Genomic DNA, 21,463 nt, shown 5'->3' on the forward strand with positions numbered 1-21,463 from the left:
TCCGACCACTACCAGAGGCCGACCCCAGCCTCGGACACCTCTCGGTGACACCGCCTGGGCGCTGCCCGGCGCCCACCCGGCGCGGGGCATTGTGGGGCCGGGCTGGCACGGCGCGGCGCCTTGTGGGAGCGGCTTGGCACGGCGCGGGTTGGCGGGGAAAGGGAGAGGAGAGGAGGGGAGGAGAGAAGAGGAAACGGGGCTCGGCCGGGCCGCGAGTGGCCGCAGAGCTGGGCCGGGGCGGGGCGCCTTGCGCCTGTCCGAGCGCCGCTAACGGCAGAGGGCGCGAGGCGCCGCCCCTCCTTCAACGGCCGCCCGCTTCTCTCAACGGCCACCTCTTTCCTCAAACGGCCGCCCGCTTCCTCGCCCTCTCCCCGCCGACGTCTCCTATTGGTGCTGACGACTGCCAGTTCTTCCCCGCTCTGCCTCGCTATTGGTTGGTCGGCGTCGGGCGGGACAGCGGGCGGTGCCTCCGTGCCGCGGCGCCTCCTCCCGGCCGGGCTCCTGGCAGTGCCGGTGAGCAAGAGGCGGTGGCGGCGGTGCCTGCGGGAGGAGCCGGCAGCGTGCGGACGCCACTCTCTCGCCGCCAGGAGCGCAGCGCGGCGCTTCCTCACCTCGCCGGAGCCTGGCTCAGGTAACCGCTGAGGTGTGCCGGGGGGCCGGGCGGACTCGCCCCGTTCTTTCCTCGCGGGGCTCCGCGCCTCTTTGTCCGGCGGAGCGCTACTCCTCCGAGCCGCGCGCCCTCCCGTGTTCTTTCTGGCCCGGCTCCGGGAAGCGCCTCGCCGCCCTCCCGCGCTGCCCCTCGCCGTCCCCGGCCCTTCTTCCCTCTCGCCCCCGGGGCGGCCGCCCCTTCTCCTCTCCCCGTCCCGCCGTCCGCCCCTTGGAAGTAACGGGAAGGGGAGAATGGGACCGCTTGGCAGCTGTCAGGGCTGCAGCCTGAGTCACGGGCTGCCCGTCCTCCCGCAGACATCGCGCTGGGCTTGGCTTCCGCCCTCACATCTCCACTTCCTCATTCAGTTGGGGCTGCAGAGTGAGGCCAGGAGGCAGAGGGAGGAGGGAGTGACAGGGCAAGATGAAGCTTGCAGCAGGAAGGCTTGCAGATAGCTCGCTCTCTCAGGCATCACCACCGACGGGGTCGGAGCAGCGATCCTCCGTATCTCGGTGATATCCCAGCAGGTGTGGGGAACACCAAACCACCGAGCCCCTTCGCGAGTGGGTTTTCTCAGGCGGGGTGGCCCCTGCTCTGTCTAAACGTGGTGTGAAGGGAGCTGTGAGGAAACAGCACTCTTCTGCTGGGGAAGCTTTCTGTGCACTGTCTGTTAAACTCACTTTTCTTCCTTACAGCTCCTCTCTTTGTTTTCTCTAGGAACTCTGTGTTCTTCAGCTTTCCTCTTGTTTGCTTTTTCCTTCTGTGTTCCGTGTTAAATATCCTGAGCCATGCTCTATGAGAGCATATTGACAATGTTGGCTTTTCTCCTAGCTGAGCAGCTCTGCCCAAAATGGATCAATGTGCTAAGTAACGCGTAAGAAAGTTGTGCTTCAAACCTGGAGAGATATGGCAGGAGGTGGACTTTGACCTCTGTGTTGGTGCCTCTGCCCTACACTGTAAAGAAGTATAAGTTAATCTGAGTGGAGGCTGTTCAGCTATGGCTTGAAAGGCTAAGTTGCGTGCCCTTAGCTCTCATATACGTCTTTCATCTGCAGACCTCAATAGGGTGAAGTTTTAACTCCCAAATAGCAGCACTCTAATCAGTTGCTGCTTGTGTAAAGATGCTTTTGAAATTAGTCACCTGGTGACGATGTGGCTGGGTTCACTTATCCATGGCGTTCCAGTGAAAATGGTAAACCACGACACAGATATTTATTGACTCATAGATGTACTGTCTGCAACTGTGGCTCTCCTTCCTGAAGCTGGAATGAGATAAGCAAATATTTTTGTTAACTGGAAAGTTGTAATGGGGAGGGGAGCGACTGATAAGTGAAACTGCTTTTGGCACAAAAGGGTTTTGAAGCTGTTCATCACAACCACCATCACCTGTATAAGCACAAGATTGTACTGCTAACCTGATCTTGTAAAAATAACTGCAGGGTGAAATCGTGCAGCGGTTCCGTGAAGCTCTGCATCAGGTACAGCTGTTTAAATGGACTTGTACTCCTTCTTGAGAGCTGTATTTGTTGTGTTTATTTGTAGCATCTGCTGTCTTGCTGAAGGGGGACAGGCAAAAGTTTCAGTGGCTTAAAGTTACCTGCGAAATTGCTAGTAGCTGATTAAAAAAAAAAAAAAAAAGGTCAGAACTTCCTTTGTTTTTTCTCTTGGCACCTTATTTTGTGGTGTTTCTTGTAAGGTGGGGTCATCTCTTGGATGATTGATTGGCGGTGTTAAGATTTGATTTGAAAGTTCTCTGGCATCTCGAGACTTCAACCTCAAGGTTTGCTCTGTCAGGTAGCAAGCGTGGCTCTTTCTGTATAAACAGAGCGACAGAATAGTTGGGTGTCTTATCACAGAAGAATGTGCGTAGAAATGTAAGGCTTTTTGTTTGACTTTGCACAGTTGGTGAGGACACTGCTACCATATTACATATGTTTGTTTTTTCCTTTTTTCAAGTCATTCCCATAAGGGAAAAAAAATATATCAGGGTGGTATCTTCATCCGAAAAGTAAAAGAAGGAATGATCTTGGTTCATTTCTTTTTCCATTGTGTTCTCTTTCAGGTGTTTTTTGATACGCTTCACAGGACTTTAAGGCAGCTGTGTTGAAGCACTGTGGCTGAATTTAAATGAATCATTAATAAGTGCTGTAATAACAGATACAATTAAATGTCTGGCAGAGGTGTAGGGGAAAGATGAAAAGAATTTCTTCCGTAGGAGGCTGAGGTGACTTGTCCTCACATTATTTTGGTGGGCTTCACACGAGGTCTCAGAGGGTGAAGGTGTGTTCCACCTGTGGTGGCTGTAATAACTGACCTTGAGTTGAAAACTGTTTCTAGTGGAGTTTGATGCTGCAGGTGCTTGAATTCTTCCTGGCAGTACTTGGCACACAAGTATTCCTTCAGATTTGCAGAGAGACTTAGCTTTAGTGCCACAGCAGTCCATCTTTGGAACCTGAGCTGCTATTGTCTTAGCAGGTTTTTTTAAAAGGTGTTGTACAAAATGTATGTTATAACTAATAATCCCCAGGTTAGCTCTCTGTTCTGGGAGCTTCAAGTATTCTGTCTGTGCCCAGAAGTTCAGGGTTTGTTCTGTTAATCCCAGGATGCTAAACAGCTGGGGGAGGGGGCATATTGTAGGTGTTCTGATTTCTCAGCTCATTTACGTCTGTTTTGCTGCAAGGAACGGCTTGGTGCTTTTAGGTCTGGAAATCTGATGAATATTGCCCAAGGAGGCTGTGGATGCCCCATCCCTGGAGGCATTCAAGGCCAGGCTGGATGTGGCTCTGGGCAGCCTGATCTGGTGGTTGTCAACCCTGCACATAGCAGGGGGGTTGAAACTAGATGATCATTGCAGTCCTTTTCAAGCCAGGCCGTTCTATAATTCTGCTTGAGCCCTTTGTCTTGATCACACTGACATATTGGTGTGACTGTAATAGGGTGAGTTTGTGAGCGGACCCACTGGAGGTACAGGAACTCTTTGTGGTTAATGCAAGATCTATAGAAAGGGGAAGTCCGTGTTCAGGTTGTTTTACCTCCCACCCTGTGTGCTGCATCTGCTTTCTTGCATCGTGACTTCAGGTTATTGGGTAATGTACTGAAACTAGCTGATGACTAAAGTGTGTTGTGGAGGCCTGGAGTCAGAGTGCACATCTACTAAGAGGTTTCCAGACCTTTAATCCTGGGTGTAGGGCTTAAGTATGGTTTTGTACCTTTGAGTCAAAAAATGTACTTGGTGCCCTCTAACATCATTCCGATATTTAATTTCTTGTATGAATATCTTTTTAGTCTTTGTTTTCCTAGCTAGTAATTGAGGCACAGCTGTTTGCATGTTAAGTAGAGAAATTGTGTGCCTGACGTTAAGTCTTTTGTGGGTTGGAACAAAGCTATAATAGCATAGGATTGCCTACAGCAGCATTGTTTTTGCTGGCAGTCCTCTAGCTCAGTGGTGGCTTGGTGACCTTGTACCTTAAATTTCTTTTCAGTTAAAGCACATCCTGGCTCTAATTGAGTTTTCTGGTGTAGAAAGATATGGAAATTAGCGACCTGATTTAAATAGACTATGAGGAGACAAAAACACACATGCAACTTCTGCTCTGGCAGTTAATGCAAACGGGTGTTGTCCAACTAAATGAAATGCATTGGCTTACAAGTTCATCTTAATTTCATGCCAGTGCTTAATTATGGTTTAGTCCTCTTTTTTTTTTTTTTTTTAGCAGCTGTGAGAACTTGTTCCAAGCACCTGAAGTGGTAATCTCAATGCTGATTGGTCTTGCTATGCCAGGTTACTGTAGTGCTTGAATGCCTTCTCACCAGACTCCAACCCAGTGTTGTTCAGCATAATGCCTTAGGTCTCCACTTATGGCCTTTTAGTCTGTGTTTGGCACCACGTGCTTTCTCTCTGAGCATCCTGAGAAGTCTGAAGAACCCCTGGTGTCCGCAGTTTTCCAGTGGTGGAACTGTGATTGAATTCATTGGATGAGGAACAAGCACTGCAGAGTTGTGTCGTTTTTAAACACAGCAAAGAGGAAATGGTAAAATTGATGTAGCATACTCGTCTACTGCAAGTTGTTTCTTAACAAGTATTACAAATGTACTGCAGTTGGATGCAGGGAGGTGTAATAAAATGTAATTCTGCATGCTGTGGTTTGACTTCGTGACCTCTTTATGAAATGTATACCTCTAGAGGTTTGTACGCAGGGTTTGGATTCTGCTTGTCTTCATGACTGCAAGTTTAAATTTCTCTTAATGCATGTATACTGACTCTTCTGAGAGCAGTAAATATAACCACATGGATGAGTGATTTCAGTAAACTCAAGCTAATAATCAATATGTATTGAGGGAAACTGAACTTGGAAACTTGTGTCTTGGAGTCTGTGTAACTGATGAATACATCTATTCATCAACAGCTACCATTTTAACGAGTCTCGGCAGGAAAACTATTGTGATATATGCCTCAATGCTGAACTGAAGTTCTGATTTAAACTAAAGCAAAGTAGACGTTCAGACTGCTAAGAAAAGAGGTTCTGAGAAATACAACAGCTTAACTTTGATAATTCTGTGTGCGGTCGGGCTTTTTTTCCTGCTGGGCTGCTTCCTGTTTAAAATATAAGACTTAAAACATGCTCTTGTAATAGTTGACTTCCCGTTTAATTGTCTGTAGTGATCAGAGTGCTGCATTCGCCTCTGTTTTTCTTTTAAGGTCAAGACTTGAGCAGTTCACTTGAATGTAGGCTCCCCTAATCAGCCTTAGAGGTACAGAAGATTTGACTTCAACCAAAGTGGAATATGTCCAGTACTCAATGCAGCTGGTCTTATTAGCACACACTGAAAAACTGAGAAACACTGAATTAAACTTAGACAGAACTTCAATCAGGAATTCAATTTCAGTGGTTTCAATCTTTTTTTTTTTTTTTTTTTTATCTCCAAATTTGACTTAAAGCAACCTGCTTTAATAATCTGTTGGTACATTTTTAGTCAATAGACTCTTATTGGCAAGGATTGTTATGCTTCAGGTCTGCTTGCCATTTAGGGCAGGAGATTTTGATCATAATGTTCTCAGAATCAGTAATATTAATTATTTTGAGACAACTGTCTGCAGAAAGAACTAATTAACAGAGGATTTTTTTGTAATTGATAGACTGTTAGAACTTAAGTGTATTCAAAGCAATATGTAGTGCTTAAAGGTAGGAACTTGACAGTGGGTACTAAAATGTAAATCTGAGGTCATCAGAATGAACTGCATGAGGAAGGTCTTAGTGAGGCTCTTGGAGTCATTTTGTTGATGAGTTGATTTCTAACCCTTTTGTTTTTTGCTTTTTTTTTTTTTTTTTGTAGATGCTGAAGCCAGACTGCATTCTTCTTTGGCTTAGTTGTTCATAGTTTAGAATGCAGAGGAGGCTGTGTATATTTGTTCTTTTTTTGGGTGACAGTTGTGTGTGTTTTAAGACTTAACAGGCCCCAAAACGGTTTAAACTGTGACTTAAAGTTTGTTACTTCAACTGCTTCTCGTAGTTTCCATCTTGGGAGTTAAATTGCAGCATGAGTGTTAATAGCAGGTACTGAAGTCTTTGACCTCTTGTTATGCAGTAAAATACGCTGAGTTATTTTACTGGCCCTTCCCAAGTCAAAGTTTTGCTCAGATGAACTTGAGCTTAACGCAGTGCATGATATGAAATGTAAAATGAGAATGCACAAATGTGATGAGGTAGGTGATTAGTCATCATTTTAAAGGCAGATTGTCAGTTTATTAGACATAATAGCATAACTTATGAGAATTATGTATTTGCATATTGTCCAGATAGGGCTGGCGTATACGTGTGCATAGTCTGGCTATCGTCTTCATCCACACAGTAGTGGGGTTAATCTTTTACGTGGTTTTTTAGGGACAGAGCCTATATATTGGCAGATGTTAGTTGTGTTATGCTTCTAAAAGCTCAATGTAGATGTAACTGATAAATATTACCACATCTTGTGATACCATTTTCATCACCTTCACTAATGGCTCGCTGCTGCTCGTGTAGATAAGGGGAAGAATACGGATTGACCAGAATCAGCTGCAACATTCAGTGTGTCTGGTTGTGGAGAATGCTGCTAATTGTAGTAGAAACACTTGAAACCATTCTGCTCCTGCATGATCAGTATTTCCTGAACTTGTTTTTGTCATCTTAGAACAGAAAGCAAAACATTGCTGGAAACTTCCAGATCACACATGTGTTGCATTGCCTCCTACTACACACATACCTCCTTTTATTGGGAGAGTGGAATGTCAAAGTGTGTGAGTCTCTGGTGAGGATGGGAGGATTTCTTTTTTCTTCCTAAAAATCTATTTCCCCCCAATGCTGAAACAAGAGGGGAGAAAGAGGTGTTCCTTATGGCCATAATTGTAACAGTTTAGATTAGGTTCCTGCTTTACGTGCCCTTCTTGCTCTAACTTTGCATTGAAAGCCAAAGGCCTTCATGTCCCTTCATACAAAAATCAGTGCTCCAGGAGGGCACAGTTGGGTGAATTCTAAAATAAGAGAGAGCCTTGTTGAAGACTGATATATCTGATGCTTTGGGAAGAAAGCGTAGGTCAGGACAAAGCAAATTAACCAGAAAATGAGCATTAGGCTGAGCTGTACAGGACATTCTGCATCAGAGGGTGTTCTCTAGGACAGTGGTTATGATGGAAGGCTAAGCAGGGAGCTGTGAAATACCTTGGTTGAAATGGGGAAATGTTTCATTTCCAGCGTTTCAGAGCTTTCAATCCACTCGATAAATAAATATAAGGTCAAAAAAGCTGTTTTCGACCTGACCTCCTCACACATCCTGAAGCTTAAAACTTTGTACCTTCTCTTTCTTCCTGTCGTCCTGCTCCCACCTCAAAGATTGCTATCACACACAGGAGTGGGTCCTCTTAATCGCTCCCTGCTGGCTGGATGAGTTGTAAGACCAATTTGGAGCCTGTGGAGGTGGCTGACCTACCCATGCCAGGCTTCTTGCCTACCAACCTGCTGTTCATGGTGAGGGAGACTATTTGAAACAGGGAAGAAAGTGTGAGATATAGCAGCAGGATGCTCTTTGGACATGGCCGTGGTTTGGCACAGTGGGTTAAGTTGTGAATGTCTAGAAAAGCTTGGTTCTCACCACAATGTAAAAATAACCCTTTTGAAAGTGTCTTGCCAGTTGTATTTGCAGTGTTTCTTGGTTCTTTCTGGTGAGATCTGGAAGAAAATTGTTTTTACCAATGTTGAGACCAAAGTGAGTTTTGTGCTAATGGAAGTGAGAATAATTGTTCCTGGGAGATAACTCAGTCTTAGCCACATACATGCTAACTATCTGTATCTAAAAGACTGGACTGGAGTCATATATACATGTATAGGTATTTTTTTTGTCCCTGTCTTCTAACTAGATATAATTTATTCCTTATTCCCTCTTGCATTGAAACCTGGAATTGTCAGAGGTGATAGAGAGCGCTGATTGTTATAAAGCCATCTATTAGCACAACTGCTTTGTACTTCAGTGCCCCTGAGAGCTCTTGGCAGATAGCTTTTTAGCCTTAAATCAGAATATTAGGGAAGGGATGGAAAGTGACCCTGAGATAACGAGGACAAGCTGGAACTTTCCAAGCTCTCGCCCCTTGTCTCACGAGAGGTCCCTGGGGAATTCTGCATGCCTGATCAGAACTTTTGCAGGCCATTATGCCGCTTGAAAACAAGTCTTCCAGCAAAACAGCTTGAACAGCAGGGATGGGCCGCAGTCCGCTGAACTACAGCCCTCTCCTTAAGTGGGATTACTTTGCTGAGTGGTCACGAAGAATGCGTTCTCCCCCGGAATGTTTTCCTTGTGGGCACGCTGTCTCTGGAAGAGGAATTCTCTCCTCTGCTGAGAAGGCATGTACTGTACATGCACTAATGAGAAACAACAGTTGCAGAAAGTGTATTCTGTAGGATTGTAAACTTTGAATATTTATTCAAAGCGAATAGGGTTGGGTGGCAGCCAGCCTAGCTTTGTCATGCTAAAGACTGGACTTGAAATTAACAGGAGGCTGCCCTCCCCCTCCGTAAACCAGTGCTTGGGGTGCTTAAACAACTGCGCGGGCTTCAGAGAACTGGTTCACTTTATTGGTGCCGTGTTCTTTGTCATGTGCCTTTGTATCTCACTGCAGTAATTAAAATGCAGGGTAGCATAACTCAGGGACGCTCTGTGTGGACGTATTTGCTACAGATTAAGTTTCTTTATGGCATGCAGCACAGTTGCCCAAGAGCTCTGCTGTGTCTGTATAGTTTTTGGTGAAACTTTTGCGATCCCATTTTTCAGTGCTTGGTATCCAAGCTTAGCTTGTTCAGATCTGCATTAATTTACATTACGTCCATGTACGCTTAATTTGTAGCTTCTGATTGCAGCGTGAATCTAATCTTTGTCTTTTCTTGAGCAGTGGAAAAGGTGACTACTAACCTGGCATGTAAGGACAAATGTCTTTCTTATGTAGGGCTTTATGGTGTTTGCAATTTGCCGTGAAAAGTCCCAGCTTCGCAGAGCAAACCTCCTGTGTCAGCTGTTATAGTAGAATGTGCAAGTGCTGCCTCATGCATACCAGAAAAGTGTTGCTTGACAGCTGATGAAAAGAACTGGATATGCAGAAATTGAGAAACTTTTATTCTGTGTGTGTTCTGATGATGCCTGCCAGCTACCTTTAGGTCACTTGGAAGAGGCAGAACTCCCTTCAGTTCATTTCTTCCATCTTGCAGCATGTGGTCTGGTTGGTAGGTTACTCCTGAGTAACACAGGTATCACTTCTACATTAGATGCTTGGATAGCTTCCTTCTTCATTCTTGGAGCCTAAAGTATTTCAGCGCTCTACCTTGTGTTCAGCTTATGGTAATAAACATGGTAGCTGGCAAGTCTGGGCAGCACTGCAGTCAAACTGAATGTGCAACAATAATTGCCAGCAATCTGCATTCCAGTTGTGAAATAAAGCTTTCAACAATGCATTGTGTGCGTCAGAATGTGACTTGAGAGGAAAGAAGTGAACTGCAGTAAGCCTAATAGCAACCATTATGAATCCCAAATAAAGCTGAACTAGAAGGAATGAGACTGTGTGGCAGCACAGCATGCTGCAGGCTGACAAAGGTGAGTGTAGCTGACTGCCTCTTCAGCTCAGTATGCTGTCTGAAGGAGTATTAATTGTGAATTTGTGCACTTTCCTGATGTATTCCCCAGTGAAATAGCTGAAACTTATGATTCCTGAGTTTTCTTTTGAAGCATCAGGTACTGGTGTGTCACAGTGTACTGGGCTTGAGAAATGAGTAAATAAAGCAGTCCATCAGTTTTAGCTGCATAACAGTTTCTCCCCTCCCCTTCCCTTCCTCTCCTCCTCCCCCAGCAAACCATTTCTCACCCTTAGTGATTGAGACTTCTTTTCATATATAGGTGTTAGCACAAACTACTCCAACTTGTAAATAACAAACTTCACAGTTTTCCTTCCCTTTGACATCCTGGTAGGTGAAGTAGAGAAGTGTCTGTCTGGCACGTCCGAAGCTGATGAGATCTAAGCAGTTTCTTAGTGAATCCAAGGGAATTTATGTGTTTGGGGGGGGGGGGGCCGCCGGTGAGTCTGTCCCACACATCCTACTTGTTGCACTTAGTGCAACTGTTCCTGTTGATTTGCTGAAGTGTGTTCAGCTGACTGGGGAAAGTGAAATAGTTGAGTTTGCAAAAATAATTCAAGTATTAGCTGTTCAGATTGTACGTTTAATGGGGATTTCTGGCATAAGAATGTTACTGATCAAATTTAGTTTGAATTACCAGCTTCTCAGTGCCAGGTTATTTTTAAATGCTGTGTATTAGCAAAGAATCAAGTTTCTTCACTGAGGACAGTTGAGTTATATTTGAAATGGAACTATAAGTGACTGCTAACGATGTAGTTTTCTAGCATAAAAGTTGTGTGCCGGTAGAAAAAGGTGTGTATTCCTGCACTCTGAAAGGGCTTCTTGTGCTGTGGGCTCTTCTGTCACGACCTGCTAAAGGTAAGGCGATGTGAAAAAGAGCATGGGGACTTCGTTCCTGAAACGCTTCAAAGATGTGAGCTGTATGAAAAATAAAAATGAAAGAAGGGTTGTTTGTTTGAATGTGTTTGCATTGCTATTAATTGTTTGTTCTTTCCATCACCTTCAGCTTAAGGGTAGTATCAAAGGGCACTGAATGAGCTGGGGGGGAGGGATACATAAAGCTCTAATAACAGCATCTTACTGGTGGATATGAAGCAGAAGAGCATTTCTAGTAATTATTTATATGCTCTTCTGACCATATTATGCTCTTTCAGCTACAGCCCTTACTTCCATAGCTTAACATAACACAAGCTCATCTTACTGAGCTAGTGGCTCAGTCCTAGAAGCAGCAATTCTGTGGCTGCTGACAGACTTAAACAGTATAGGGGTTGAATGATACAAATGGTTCCAGAAAACAGAATTGCAAGCAGATAACATTGTGAGCTGTTAGTGCTTGCAAAACACTTAATTCAAAGGAAAAGAGCTTTAGCAGAGACAACTTTTAGACCTTTCCAAGCTGGCCAAGGTGTATTTCTAGATCTTTGTGGAATGCTCAATGCCTTGGGTAGGGAGAGGAGTGAGTGCAGTGTCTGGTAATTGGAGCCTTACAGCTATGAAATTGTAGCAAAGGCCAAGGCAAACTTGTGTCCATATGATGAGTCAAATTAGGGTTTTGGGTAGTTCTGCCTAGTTCGAAGGGAATGCATGGCATTTTAACTTAAAGCCAGCATTTAGTTTATTCATCTCAGAAGAATCTGCGGGAAAATGTGTAAGTAAAGGTTTCTTGTAATGCTTTTAAGATTGACTTGCATATTCATAGAATCATAGCTTCATAGAATGGTTTGGAAGGGTTGGAAGGGACCCTTAAGATCATCTAGTTCCAACCCCCTGCTATAGGCAGGGATGCCTTCTAGACTAGGTTGCTGACAGCCCCATGCAGCCTGGATGGTGTTGATGATGTCTGAGTCCCCTCCTACTCAGGACCATAGAGATCGCTTTTTCCTCCATGTGTAACTCTGTGGCTTCTTTCTGACAACTATGTAGCTAGTGAAATAGGGTAAGAACCATATTTGGTGCCTGAAATATGGAAAACAAGCCATGTTTGAGCGGCTTGTTCTTCAGACTGCTGGGAAACACAAGAGCACGCTGGGTTAATAGGGAAGTGACTCTGGTATTTCATTTTTGGAAACAATACTAGGAAGGAGGCATTTAAACTGAAAACAAGGATGGTCTGTCTTCCTTCTGTATTTTTGTCTATTACCTGTAGACTGGTATTGCATCAAAAACAATATTGTTAGCAATATTCGCATTTGACAGCAGCACAATAGCTGGGTGAAGATAAATGTTCTTTCCCCATGTAATTATCTACACCCCAAGTGCAAACTACTAGGCAAACAAATTGCTTCCCAATTTGTTCCTAAAATGGTAATGACTTGCATTCAGCAGGGCTGTTGTTGAGTTGCAGTTCATTGGACTGACTGATTTTTGTCCCTTGAGGAGTTCATTGAAATGCCCCATGGAACACATGATGAACTTGGAAGATAAGTTTTGAAGACCATGAGACAGAACTTGCTGAATCTGATTCCTCTGCTGGTTGTGTTCTTGTGGACAAGGCAAGCTTAATGGTTGGTTTGTGGTATTGCTAGTTTAGAGGCCCTGTGGGGTAGAAGTCAGCCATGAGAGGAGCACTAATGCCGTGTTACTGCAGCACGATTCTCCAGTGTCTTAGTTTTGGTACCTGAGGGTTCTTCTGTTCTGGGCTAGTTTGGGATGGTGAATGAAAGTATGACTGTGTTCTGCTGCCATGCAGTAGTGTAATTCTCAAGTGTGTTTGAAGTCTGAGGTGTATGAGGTCTTTTAACCTTGCTATTTAGTAGTACTGCCATAAAACAAACACCCAAAACAAAAACAACCCAAAAAACCCAACCCTTACTGTTTGGTGAGATTTTTTAGAACAGCTGTGTTTGGCCATTTGTCTTGGATAGCTGTTCTTCTGAGCACTGAGAGTGAAAGAAGGATAGATGCTTTGCAGTGATTCTTCAGGGGCTGAAGAATGTGATCTTGCAGTTCTTGAAACATTTTAGGACTTCTCCTGTGAGAGGATTTGACTAACCTCCCTGTAGCTATTTTCTTAGATCTTTTAGGATGTAGGACTGGCTGGGAGTACCTTTTGAAAGGTTTCTCGTGGTCTGATCTATATTTCTTATCCAAAAAGAACTATTCTTTATCCCAGAAGAAATCTCCAAGGTGTGCTGGTTGCGTGTATTTTAACAGTAAGGAGGTGAGGAGTGTGTTTCAGTGTATGCAGGGCACTTCACATGGCTGGTTACTAAGGATTCCTCAGGAAATGATGAAACCGAATTTAGCTGAAGCATGCTGCCTCTGTGTCCTGCCTGATTATAGCCAAAAAAGGCAACCAGTTAGATTTTTGGGAGTTGCAAATGCAGGAAACTGTGTAATGGAGGGTAGAGCACAGCTGCTGCCTTGCCAAACCTGATACAACTCTGAACACAATTGAATACTTATTTCCTTTATTTTACTACTTTTTTTTTCTTTTCCCCTCCTTTCTTCCTCTTCCTTCTTTTAACCCTTTGATCACAACCTGCAGGAGACACTGCAGTGTCATGGACTCTCAACATCTTTTGTTGAATTGTCAGACTTTGCTATTTCCCACTTGCTATGTCAGGCAAGCTGTTGTAGTCTGGGTTTGCAGCTCTCTTGAGAAATGAGTATTTCATGGTCGGCTCTTGATATCCACCTCGTATGTCTGCATCACATCTTTTTGTTGCGTTCCCATCCAATTCTGGATTTTCAATAAAAGCACAGAAAGCCAAGGAGATGGAGTGGCTCTGGGAATTGTCATTGCGGTGATTGAGATGGAACTGTCAGTGACACTGTGGGAAAGGAAAGATGAGGCAAAGCATGGGGGTGGGTGTTTGCCCTTTCCTATAAGGCTGAAGACAGACTTCAAATGCAGGCTAAAGGGAAGAATTCTTTTTAGAATTTTTTTTTCTGTTTGCTGAAGAATTTTTGACTCGTAATATACAACTATCCTAGTTTCTGGCACAAACTCACATAGCACATACAGTGATACGTTTGTTGAAAGGAATTTCCCCTCATGCTTACAAATGTCTGGTGGGGGCATTTTGTGCCCATCGTTATTGTAGCTGGTGTTTTTCTGGCTTTGTTACTGTGAGTGCTGGGATGCTCTTACACATTTCAATAGGTGAAGCTCAGCCCCTCCCTCAGTACCTTTTTGTTGGTGTTATCTATAATCAGACTTCACGTATTTGGTTTGTAGGTTGGTGAGCAAATATGCCTATGCTCTGTGACATAGTTATCCCTGTAGCCTTCCGTGATATAAATATTGTTATTTTAATTTCCTGTTCCTTCTGGTGGTAAAGAGCTCTAGTTGCTATCCAAGCATATTTTAAGGATGCTGATATCTTTGTGAGGAAGGATCCAAGAAATAATGTTTATGGGACCTTGTAAAGAGGCTGCTGTTATGTGATTAATGAGCCTTGATGCATGAAGTTCTTTCTCGTGATTGAAAGAATTCCTGAATGGCACCAATAAAACTATTGCCTTATTAACTGGAAAATCCCTGGCAGTTGTGCTCTGGTTTTGATGAAATGCTAAATTTAGGGTGCCGTTTTCTTAGCACGCTGCCTACATCTCCTCCTTGTAGCGGTGGCACTCTCTTCTACCCAAACACAGCTTTGTAACTACTTTATAGGTGGATCTTTGGGAAGAATTATTGACTGTGAAGTCTCCTGACAGCAGTATTTATTTTTTTCTGTTTTTGAACCATCTTGGAGCTGTTTTGCTGCTGAACATTGACTAGAAAAAAGATACCAAGTGGTGGGTTCGGTGTTACTACTGAGCTAATGGTCAAAAGGATATGTAGAGTCTGTGTTAATTCGTGTCCTTAAATTATTCAGTGTCTTCTAGGAGTGAACTGTGTCTCTTGCATTGTCTAGACTGCAATATGATGTTTCTGAGAAGTTATGAATTTTGTTCTTGTTGTTCATAGCTAATCGTGATAAGGAGATAAGAAGTAAAATTATTGATTAAACTTTTTTGATATTTCTGAGCAAGTATTTCCACTGAGTAGAGCACTAAGAGGCTAATCTTACCTGAACATTACCAACCTAGTATCTGATGCTGTGAATGTTGGCACATCTTCTGAATTGTGTGATGCTTGCCACTTTAACATGCTTTCTACTCTTCTGCCAAATAATGGCTTCCAAATGCTTAACGGTCGTTGTTTTGTTCTGTGTTGTGTTGTTGTTGTTTTTTTTTTTTTAAACTGCTTGCTAGTTTGTTTTTTCCCATCCTCTTGGCAGTCAAAACCTTGACCTTATTGGAAGTTTGACAACTTACCAGTGCTTACTAACATGAAACTGAAGGTAGGGGGAGGCATACTTTGACAATGAAGGGCTCAGAGTATTTAGTATGTGCCGGTCTGCAAGGAATTTGCAAGGCAACTTGAGGCTTTAAGAATTTCTTTTTTTTTCCCCGTTGCAGGTCCCCAAATCTAAATCACAATGGCACAAAGAGACGCAGATAAGTACCTTTATGTGGACAAAAATATCATTAACAATCCCCTTACTCAGGCTGACTGGGCAGCCAAGAAGTTGGTATGGGTTCCCTCAGAGAAGAGTGGATTTGAAGCAGCTAGCCTAAAGGAAGAAATGGGAGATGAAGCCATCGTAGAATTGGCAGAGAATGGGAAGAAGGTGAAAGTAAATAAGGATGACATCCAGAAGATGAATCCTCCCAAATTCTCTAAGGTGGAAGATATGGCTGAGCTGACATGCCTGAATGAGGCTTCTGTGCTTCACAACTTGAAGGAAAGATACTACTCTGGACTGATCTATGTAAGTAATCTTTTCTATTTTGTATTGTGGAAATTTATTGTAATCAATTTGCTTTTATATATGTTAACCTTTCATTGCCCACATATATAACTCTCATGTGAATCAGCTTCTTCCTTCTACTTAAAATTTTTTTGCTAAACTATGCCAATCCCTCTCTAGTTAATGTAGAAGCTTTCAAGGAATGCTGTGGTAAATCAGTCTTTCACATTTCAATGTCTTCATTTGCAGAATGTTTTGAATGCCATCTAACTTCTTAACAAGAAGTGAGAGCAGTTAAAAAGTGGTAAACAGGAAATCTGAACTGAATTAAATAATAAAAACATGATCTTAATATACCTAACATCTGAGTTGCTTTTTCTCATGTCTGGAGCTGCACTGGGAAAAAAAATACCAGTGCCAAGCTGTTTTATTTTTGTTTGTTTTTTTTTTTAAACACAAATTCTGGATCTCAAAGTGTGCTATTAGGAAAGGCACATGTATACACATGTGAGTTTACAGGTGGGGTAATACTTCCTTCTCATCCCAGAATGGGATTATTATTACTATGGGAAAGACAAAGGTGCCATGCATGGGACCAATGACCATAACCTTCTAAAGCAAGCAAGAACTGCTTCACTGCATACCATAAGTAGTAAATAAGGAAAAGCAGGGAAGGAGAATTTGGAACTTTGACTAGTTCTACAGGTCCCTTCTGTCTTAACTCCTGTGTAGCCAACAGAAATCTGTCCTGATAGGCTCTACTATTTTAATACTCTGTCAACGTAGGGTGAATAAACTGAATAGTAATGTAAAATTTGGATGCAGTGACTGCTTAAAACATGAAGCAGTGTTTCTTGGTTTGTTTGTTCTCCAAATGCCTTCTACTTACAGAATCAAAATGAGTCTGCCAGAGAGAAAATGCCTCACAGATGTAGAAATTCCGGGTGTTCAGTATCTTAAGACATTATGAAGTGTTTTTCACCATAGATTAGAAGATCTACTAGGATGCATTAAAGAATGAATTTGATGGGTAAACATGTATATTAACCCAATCCTAGATAATACAGCGTGTCTAGATACTTTTTCTCCTTTTGAGCTTCTAAACCCCTGAATCTCTTCCTCTTTCTTCATCTGGAGACGACAACATAAATAAAAACTGTTCTCTTTCTGTATGTTTTTGGCTTTGGTGTTGTTTGTTTTTCTTTTGTGTTTTTTTTTTGGGGGGGGGATGCTTATTACTTCACCTTACGGAAAGAGATTTAGTCTTTTTTTCTAGTCATCTTATGAGGCAAGCTGTAGACAATCTCTTCTGTCCTAACAGAGCCTGGTTATCTCTAAGCCGCCACATAGCAGGAGTTCCCTCTAGCTATCTGTCTTGGTTAGAAACCTCTACAAGCAGTTGTGTTCTAAATTAAGAAACACAAAGACAAACTAAAAGTTCTAACTAATGCTGTGACCACAGCTCTTCTAGTGCAGTGTGAGGGCGTACAGACAACTGCTGCCTAAATTATCAGCGAACGCTGGAAGGGTGCAAAACTCATATATACTTAGTCACCTTCTGCTCTCAAGATTTTGAGACTTAAGAGGTTGATGCAGTTAGTTATTCCATGCAGCTGGACAGCTCTTCTGACTATTGGTCAAAACCTCTAATCGGAGGGAAGAATGTTGGCCTTGTGTTGAAATAGGATATGCAAGATCGTGTGTGTAACACTTTTAGAACAGGATACGTTGGTAGGTTATGTAATAGGTTGTTGAAAATAATTCACCGGTGTTGTGAAGTCTGCTGTGTGCTGTGCAATGGGCTATTTCATTTATCTTGCAAGACATCCTCTGAAATTTCAGACATGATCTGTGGCTATAATAAAGGGAATTCCTTTAGTTAGGTAGAAAGCAGTGTTAAAAACAAAAAATCCACGCCCTTCACACATGTAAACTTGGAGTAGTAATGCTCTATTACAGAGCCTTAGACTTGCCAAAATGGTGTTTCTGTGCACTTGTGAAATGGACTGATCTTACCTGTCAGCAGTTCTCTGCAAGTCAGAAGATTAACGTGAACGCTTAAGATACTTTCACTGAAGCGGCTGTTGCTTGATCGTTAATCCTCTTGGAGGAGTACGTGCAGTGCACTGAGGTCACTCTGAAAGTAATGCCTGCTGTTTATTTCCATGGAAGCTACAGCAGCTACAAGGAGCGTAGCACTATTTGATAGAGCACGTTCTCAGCTACAAAATGCTATTTGTCAACATAGTTAGTGGTCATAGGAAGGAAGTAATGGAGTTTTCTTGCAGGCCTGCTTCATCAGTCTGAGGAAGTTATGCCTTCCTTTTTCTAAACTGTTGCTCTCTTCCAGCAGAATGCTTCAGTCCAACTTCAGATCCTTGTGTTATTTTTATTTGAAAAGGCACTGGTCGTCTTTGTGGGCAAACATGACCATAAAAAGTCATGCAAATACAGACACGAAGACTTCAAATTCCTTTTCTCACATTGCCACTTCTTTCTAGTACTCCCCTGTGGCATGAAGTGTAGTGTTAAAGAGAATCTGTAATTTCATCAGTGCTAGAAGTTCCCATGCTAATAGAAAGTGTAATGAGTGTGCAATGAATGGGGCACTCTGGAGTAGACTGCTTTTTACCTCTTGTTCTTGTCCTGTCTTCCACTACTGTAATCAAAGATCAGGAAAGTATTACACAGACTTTTAGTTGCTGTTTTGTGCTATGCAAGCACTGTCTCTTGTGGTGAAGAACTGAAGCTGAGGTTAAAGGAACTAGCAGTGCTAAGTTAGCTCCTATAGCTTACTTATAGTTCCTTTCCAGCACTATCTCATAGCTGACCGGAATCTCACTGACATTTAGCTTCCTGAAGTCGTGTGGTAAAGGGTTTTATTCAGTTTTCAGTTCCCACTTTAGAAAGAGAATCTTTTCTGTATGCTATTGAGATGTTCCTCAAATATTTGTGTGTGTGTGCAAATACACACAAACTTAAAAAAAAAAATAATAATAATAATCCTAAAATGCCTATATGAAGTATACTTTCTGGGAGACATAGGGTGAAAGTGAGTCAGCTGTGTGTGAAGAGAAGGTTAATTACCAAAGATTTAAACGAGTGCATAGAAAATTTGGATGTAAAACTGTAAACTGTAGTAGATACTATTTTCATCCTTCTGTAGTCTAATTCTTACCTTTATCTAGCTAAGAGGCTAAATCTGATTAAGTACTTTTTCTGCCCTTATTGTAGAGAACTCTTTACCATGTCCAAGCTCTCTTTGTTGAGAAAACAATAGAAGAGATATTAGCAATAGAAGGTGCTAAATGTACTCTTCCGGTAGCACTGCAGGTATCTGTAGAAAGCTACTTATATCCAGATTTTTTGAATAGCTGCCTCTAAAATTGACAGGGAACTCTAAACCTCAGCACCAACCCCTGGAATGTTATTCTTAGAACATCTAGGAAATATGGAAGGTCCTCTCCTACTGTCTTTGCAATTAAAACGCTTGTTAGATTTGCTTTTAGATATTTAGATTTCAAAGATATTTTGGGGGAAAAGATGATACTTTCACTGGAACTATTTTGACAGTTGTGTTAGAACTCAGTGGAAACCATTTGATAAGTTGAAGTTTGCTGTCAGATCAGTAAATTTTGCTATGGAGTCCATTAGAAGTTAACTTTGGGAAATGTTGCTGACTTTTTAAGAATGGAATACTGCTGAATTGTTCTCTATACTCACTAGTTTGGAACTATGCTACGTTAATGGCAGTACGGTTCCGATTCTAGTTCTTGTTACATTCATTACATGTAAATTACAAAAGTCTTTGGGTTGGCAGGGTCTTCAGGAGGCCATGTGGTCTAACTTCCCGTTAAGAGGACGGTCAGCGCTGAATTCAGCCTAGTCCAGTGATCTTGAAAATCTCTAAGGAGTATGCTGGTCTTATTTTTCTTTTAGTAACTACTTTGTCTTGAATCCCTGTAGTGGAATCATATTTTGACAAAGTGCAGGATGGAGGGGCAACTTTTCATCGAATAGACCTATATAAAGTCCTGTCAAGTTGCACTTGTCTAGTCTTTCTCATCTCTAGAGAAGTGTCTAGCCTGTTTTCTGCATACTGAGCATAAGTGAGCAGGAGATAATAGAAAATAAACAAGCCTGACTCCTATCCAAGGAATATATTAAGGCCTTACAAAGTGATTTGATGTCACCAGTAACACTCATCTATCAGTAAGACTCCAAGAATGCCTTATGTGTCCTTTCCTCTATTTAGTAGCTATCATTTAGCATGAAAACTGTTGAGTGTGGAGAAGAATATCTTCTTGAGTGTTGTGCTAGGGTGCCATCTGTGAAAGAGAATATATGTCTTTGTATTGTGTTTGAAGTAATATCTTGCTGTCTCTCTGCAACATCTGTACTATTTCTAGACACAAGTAAACTGATTTGCTCTCGTGAAGTTTTATTATGTTGTAGTTGATTGTTTAATGCATAAAATTGTCTAGTAGATAGACAAACATGATGTAAAGTGCTTTTTTTTCTAGAAGCTGAGGACTTATTTTATATAATAGACAAATATCTGGATTTTGGAAGGAGACAAAGCCACTCTTCAGAGACTGTTAATTAGCTAGGGAGTAGGCCACTTTGATTATCGAGGTGACTAACGTGTCAGTTGATGCTATTTGCATACTTTGAAAGGTTGAGTACCATCCAAGTTGATCTAACTTGAGGCGTTGCTGATATTCTAATACTGCATAGTGGGAGGCATCCCACTTAGCATCACTGGAAGAAGCACCTGAAAATGACTGATCTGTTTTCAAATAATATGCTGTTTAAAGGCACGAATATACAAAATTTTAACTCTTTATTTGCTGGGGCATTTTCTTTCCAGACCTACTCAGGCTTGTTCTGTGTGGTAATCAATCCTTACAAGAACCTGCCAATATACTCAGAAGAAATAGTGGAGATGTACAAAGGCAAAAAGAGGCACGAGATGCCCCCTCACATCTACGCCATCACAGACACAGCCTACCGGAGTATGATGCAAGGTGAGTGCTTACTGAGGTAATGATTCATTTGTTGAAATCACAGATCAAGATTGCAGTTGAAACATTGTAGAAGAACAGCTCACTGCTATCAAAAGGCATTGCTGCACTGTTGCTTACAGACACGGCACCTGCTTGGTACTAGTTCTTGTGCTCAGGTGAATAGCTGTCTCCTGCTCCGGTGTAATAAAGAATATTACAGAAGGGTCTGACAAGTGCATGATTACATAAATGACTGATTGGTTTCAGTACAGTGGAGCTCAGAGAAGCATGCAAATAGGACTGAACTAAGTAGATTTTCCCTCTGTGATCGTATGGGGCCATAACTACAGATAGTCAGACAGCAATTCAACAAAACTGTTAAAATCCAGTCATGCAGTCTGGTTGGATGAAGCTAGCTTAGTATAACCTGAAGTGTGATGATTGGTGGTAGTTTTACTGCTGATTAGTTGTTTTGTTACATTCTTGCTCTGTTAAAAATTTATATCAGACAATATTAAATACATTTGTTGGCTTTTTATGGATAAAAGCAAGCAAGCAGGTTGACGTGTTTCCCTAATACCTCCCTTTGTATACCAGTGAAAAGAAGAACCATATATATATTATCTCCTTGATTGTCACTGAGAATTTAAATTTAATTTAATGAGTTCTGCAGGCCCTGTATATATCTCTCCTTCTCTGAGGAGGTCTTTCACAGGGTCAGTGCTTATGTTTGGGATGCTTGGAGAGTGTTCAAACGTGGAAGTACTCTATGCTTTTCTTCCTGTTTATACTTAGGTTATGCGAAGAGGCATGCTTTGCATGCTTAAAGGATGGTTTGATTTGGCTGGTTTGTATAAATTTCACTTTTCTGATGGATGATTAAGGTGTTGGTCTCTCAGAGTCTCATCATCAGTTTTACTTTTT

The 21,463-nt window shown here is 42.2% G+C and overlaps 1 protein-coding gene across 2 annotated transcripts in view; it reads left to right on the forward strand.

The window, feature by feature from the left end:
• Positions 1-531: 531 nt before the first annotated feature.
• The window catches only part of MYH9 (myosin heavy chain 9), a 68,584-nt gene continuing 47,652 nt past the window's right edge, over positions 532-21,463 (forward strand). Inside the window, exons 1-3 of one of the 2 annotated variants that reach the window (XM_042838006.1) lie at positions 532-631; positions 15,202-15,554; positions 20,404-20,560. In XM_042838006.1, coding sequence (XP_042693940.1) covers positions 15,222-15,554; positions 20,404-20,560 — 490 coding nt within the window. In that variant the 5' untranslated portion in view covers positions 532-631; positions 15,202-15,221. Of the gene's footprint in view, positions 632-2,031; positions 2,125-15,201; positions 15,555-20,403; positions 20,561-21,463 lie in introns of those variants that run through there. The other variant, XM_042838007.1, reaches the window with a different exon arrangement.

The sequence above is a fragment of the Centrocercus urophasianus genome, unplaced genomic scaffold, assembly GCF_019232065.1.
Source record: "Centrocercus urophasianus isolate 14NV4802_14NV808 unplaced genomic scaffold, USGS_Curo_1.0 seq_73, whole genome shotgun sequence".
Lineage (NCBI taxonomy): Eukaryota > Metazoa > Chordata > Aves > Galliformes > Phasianidae > Centrocercus > Centrocercus urophasianus.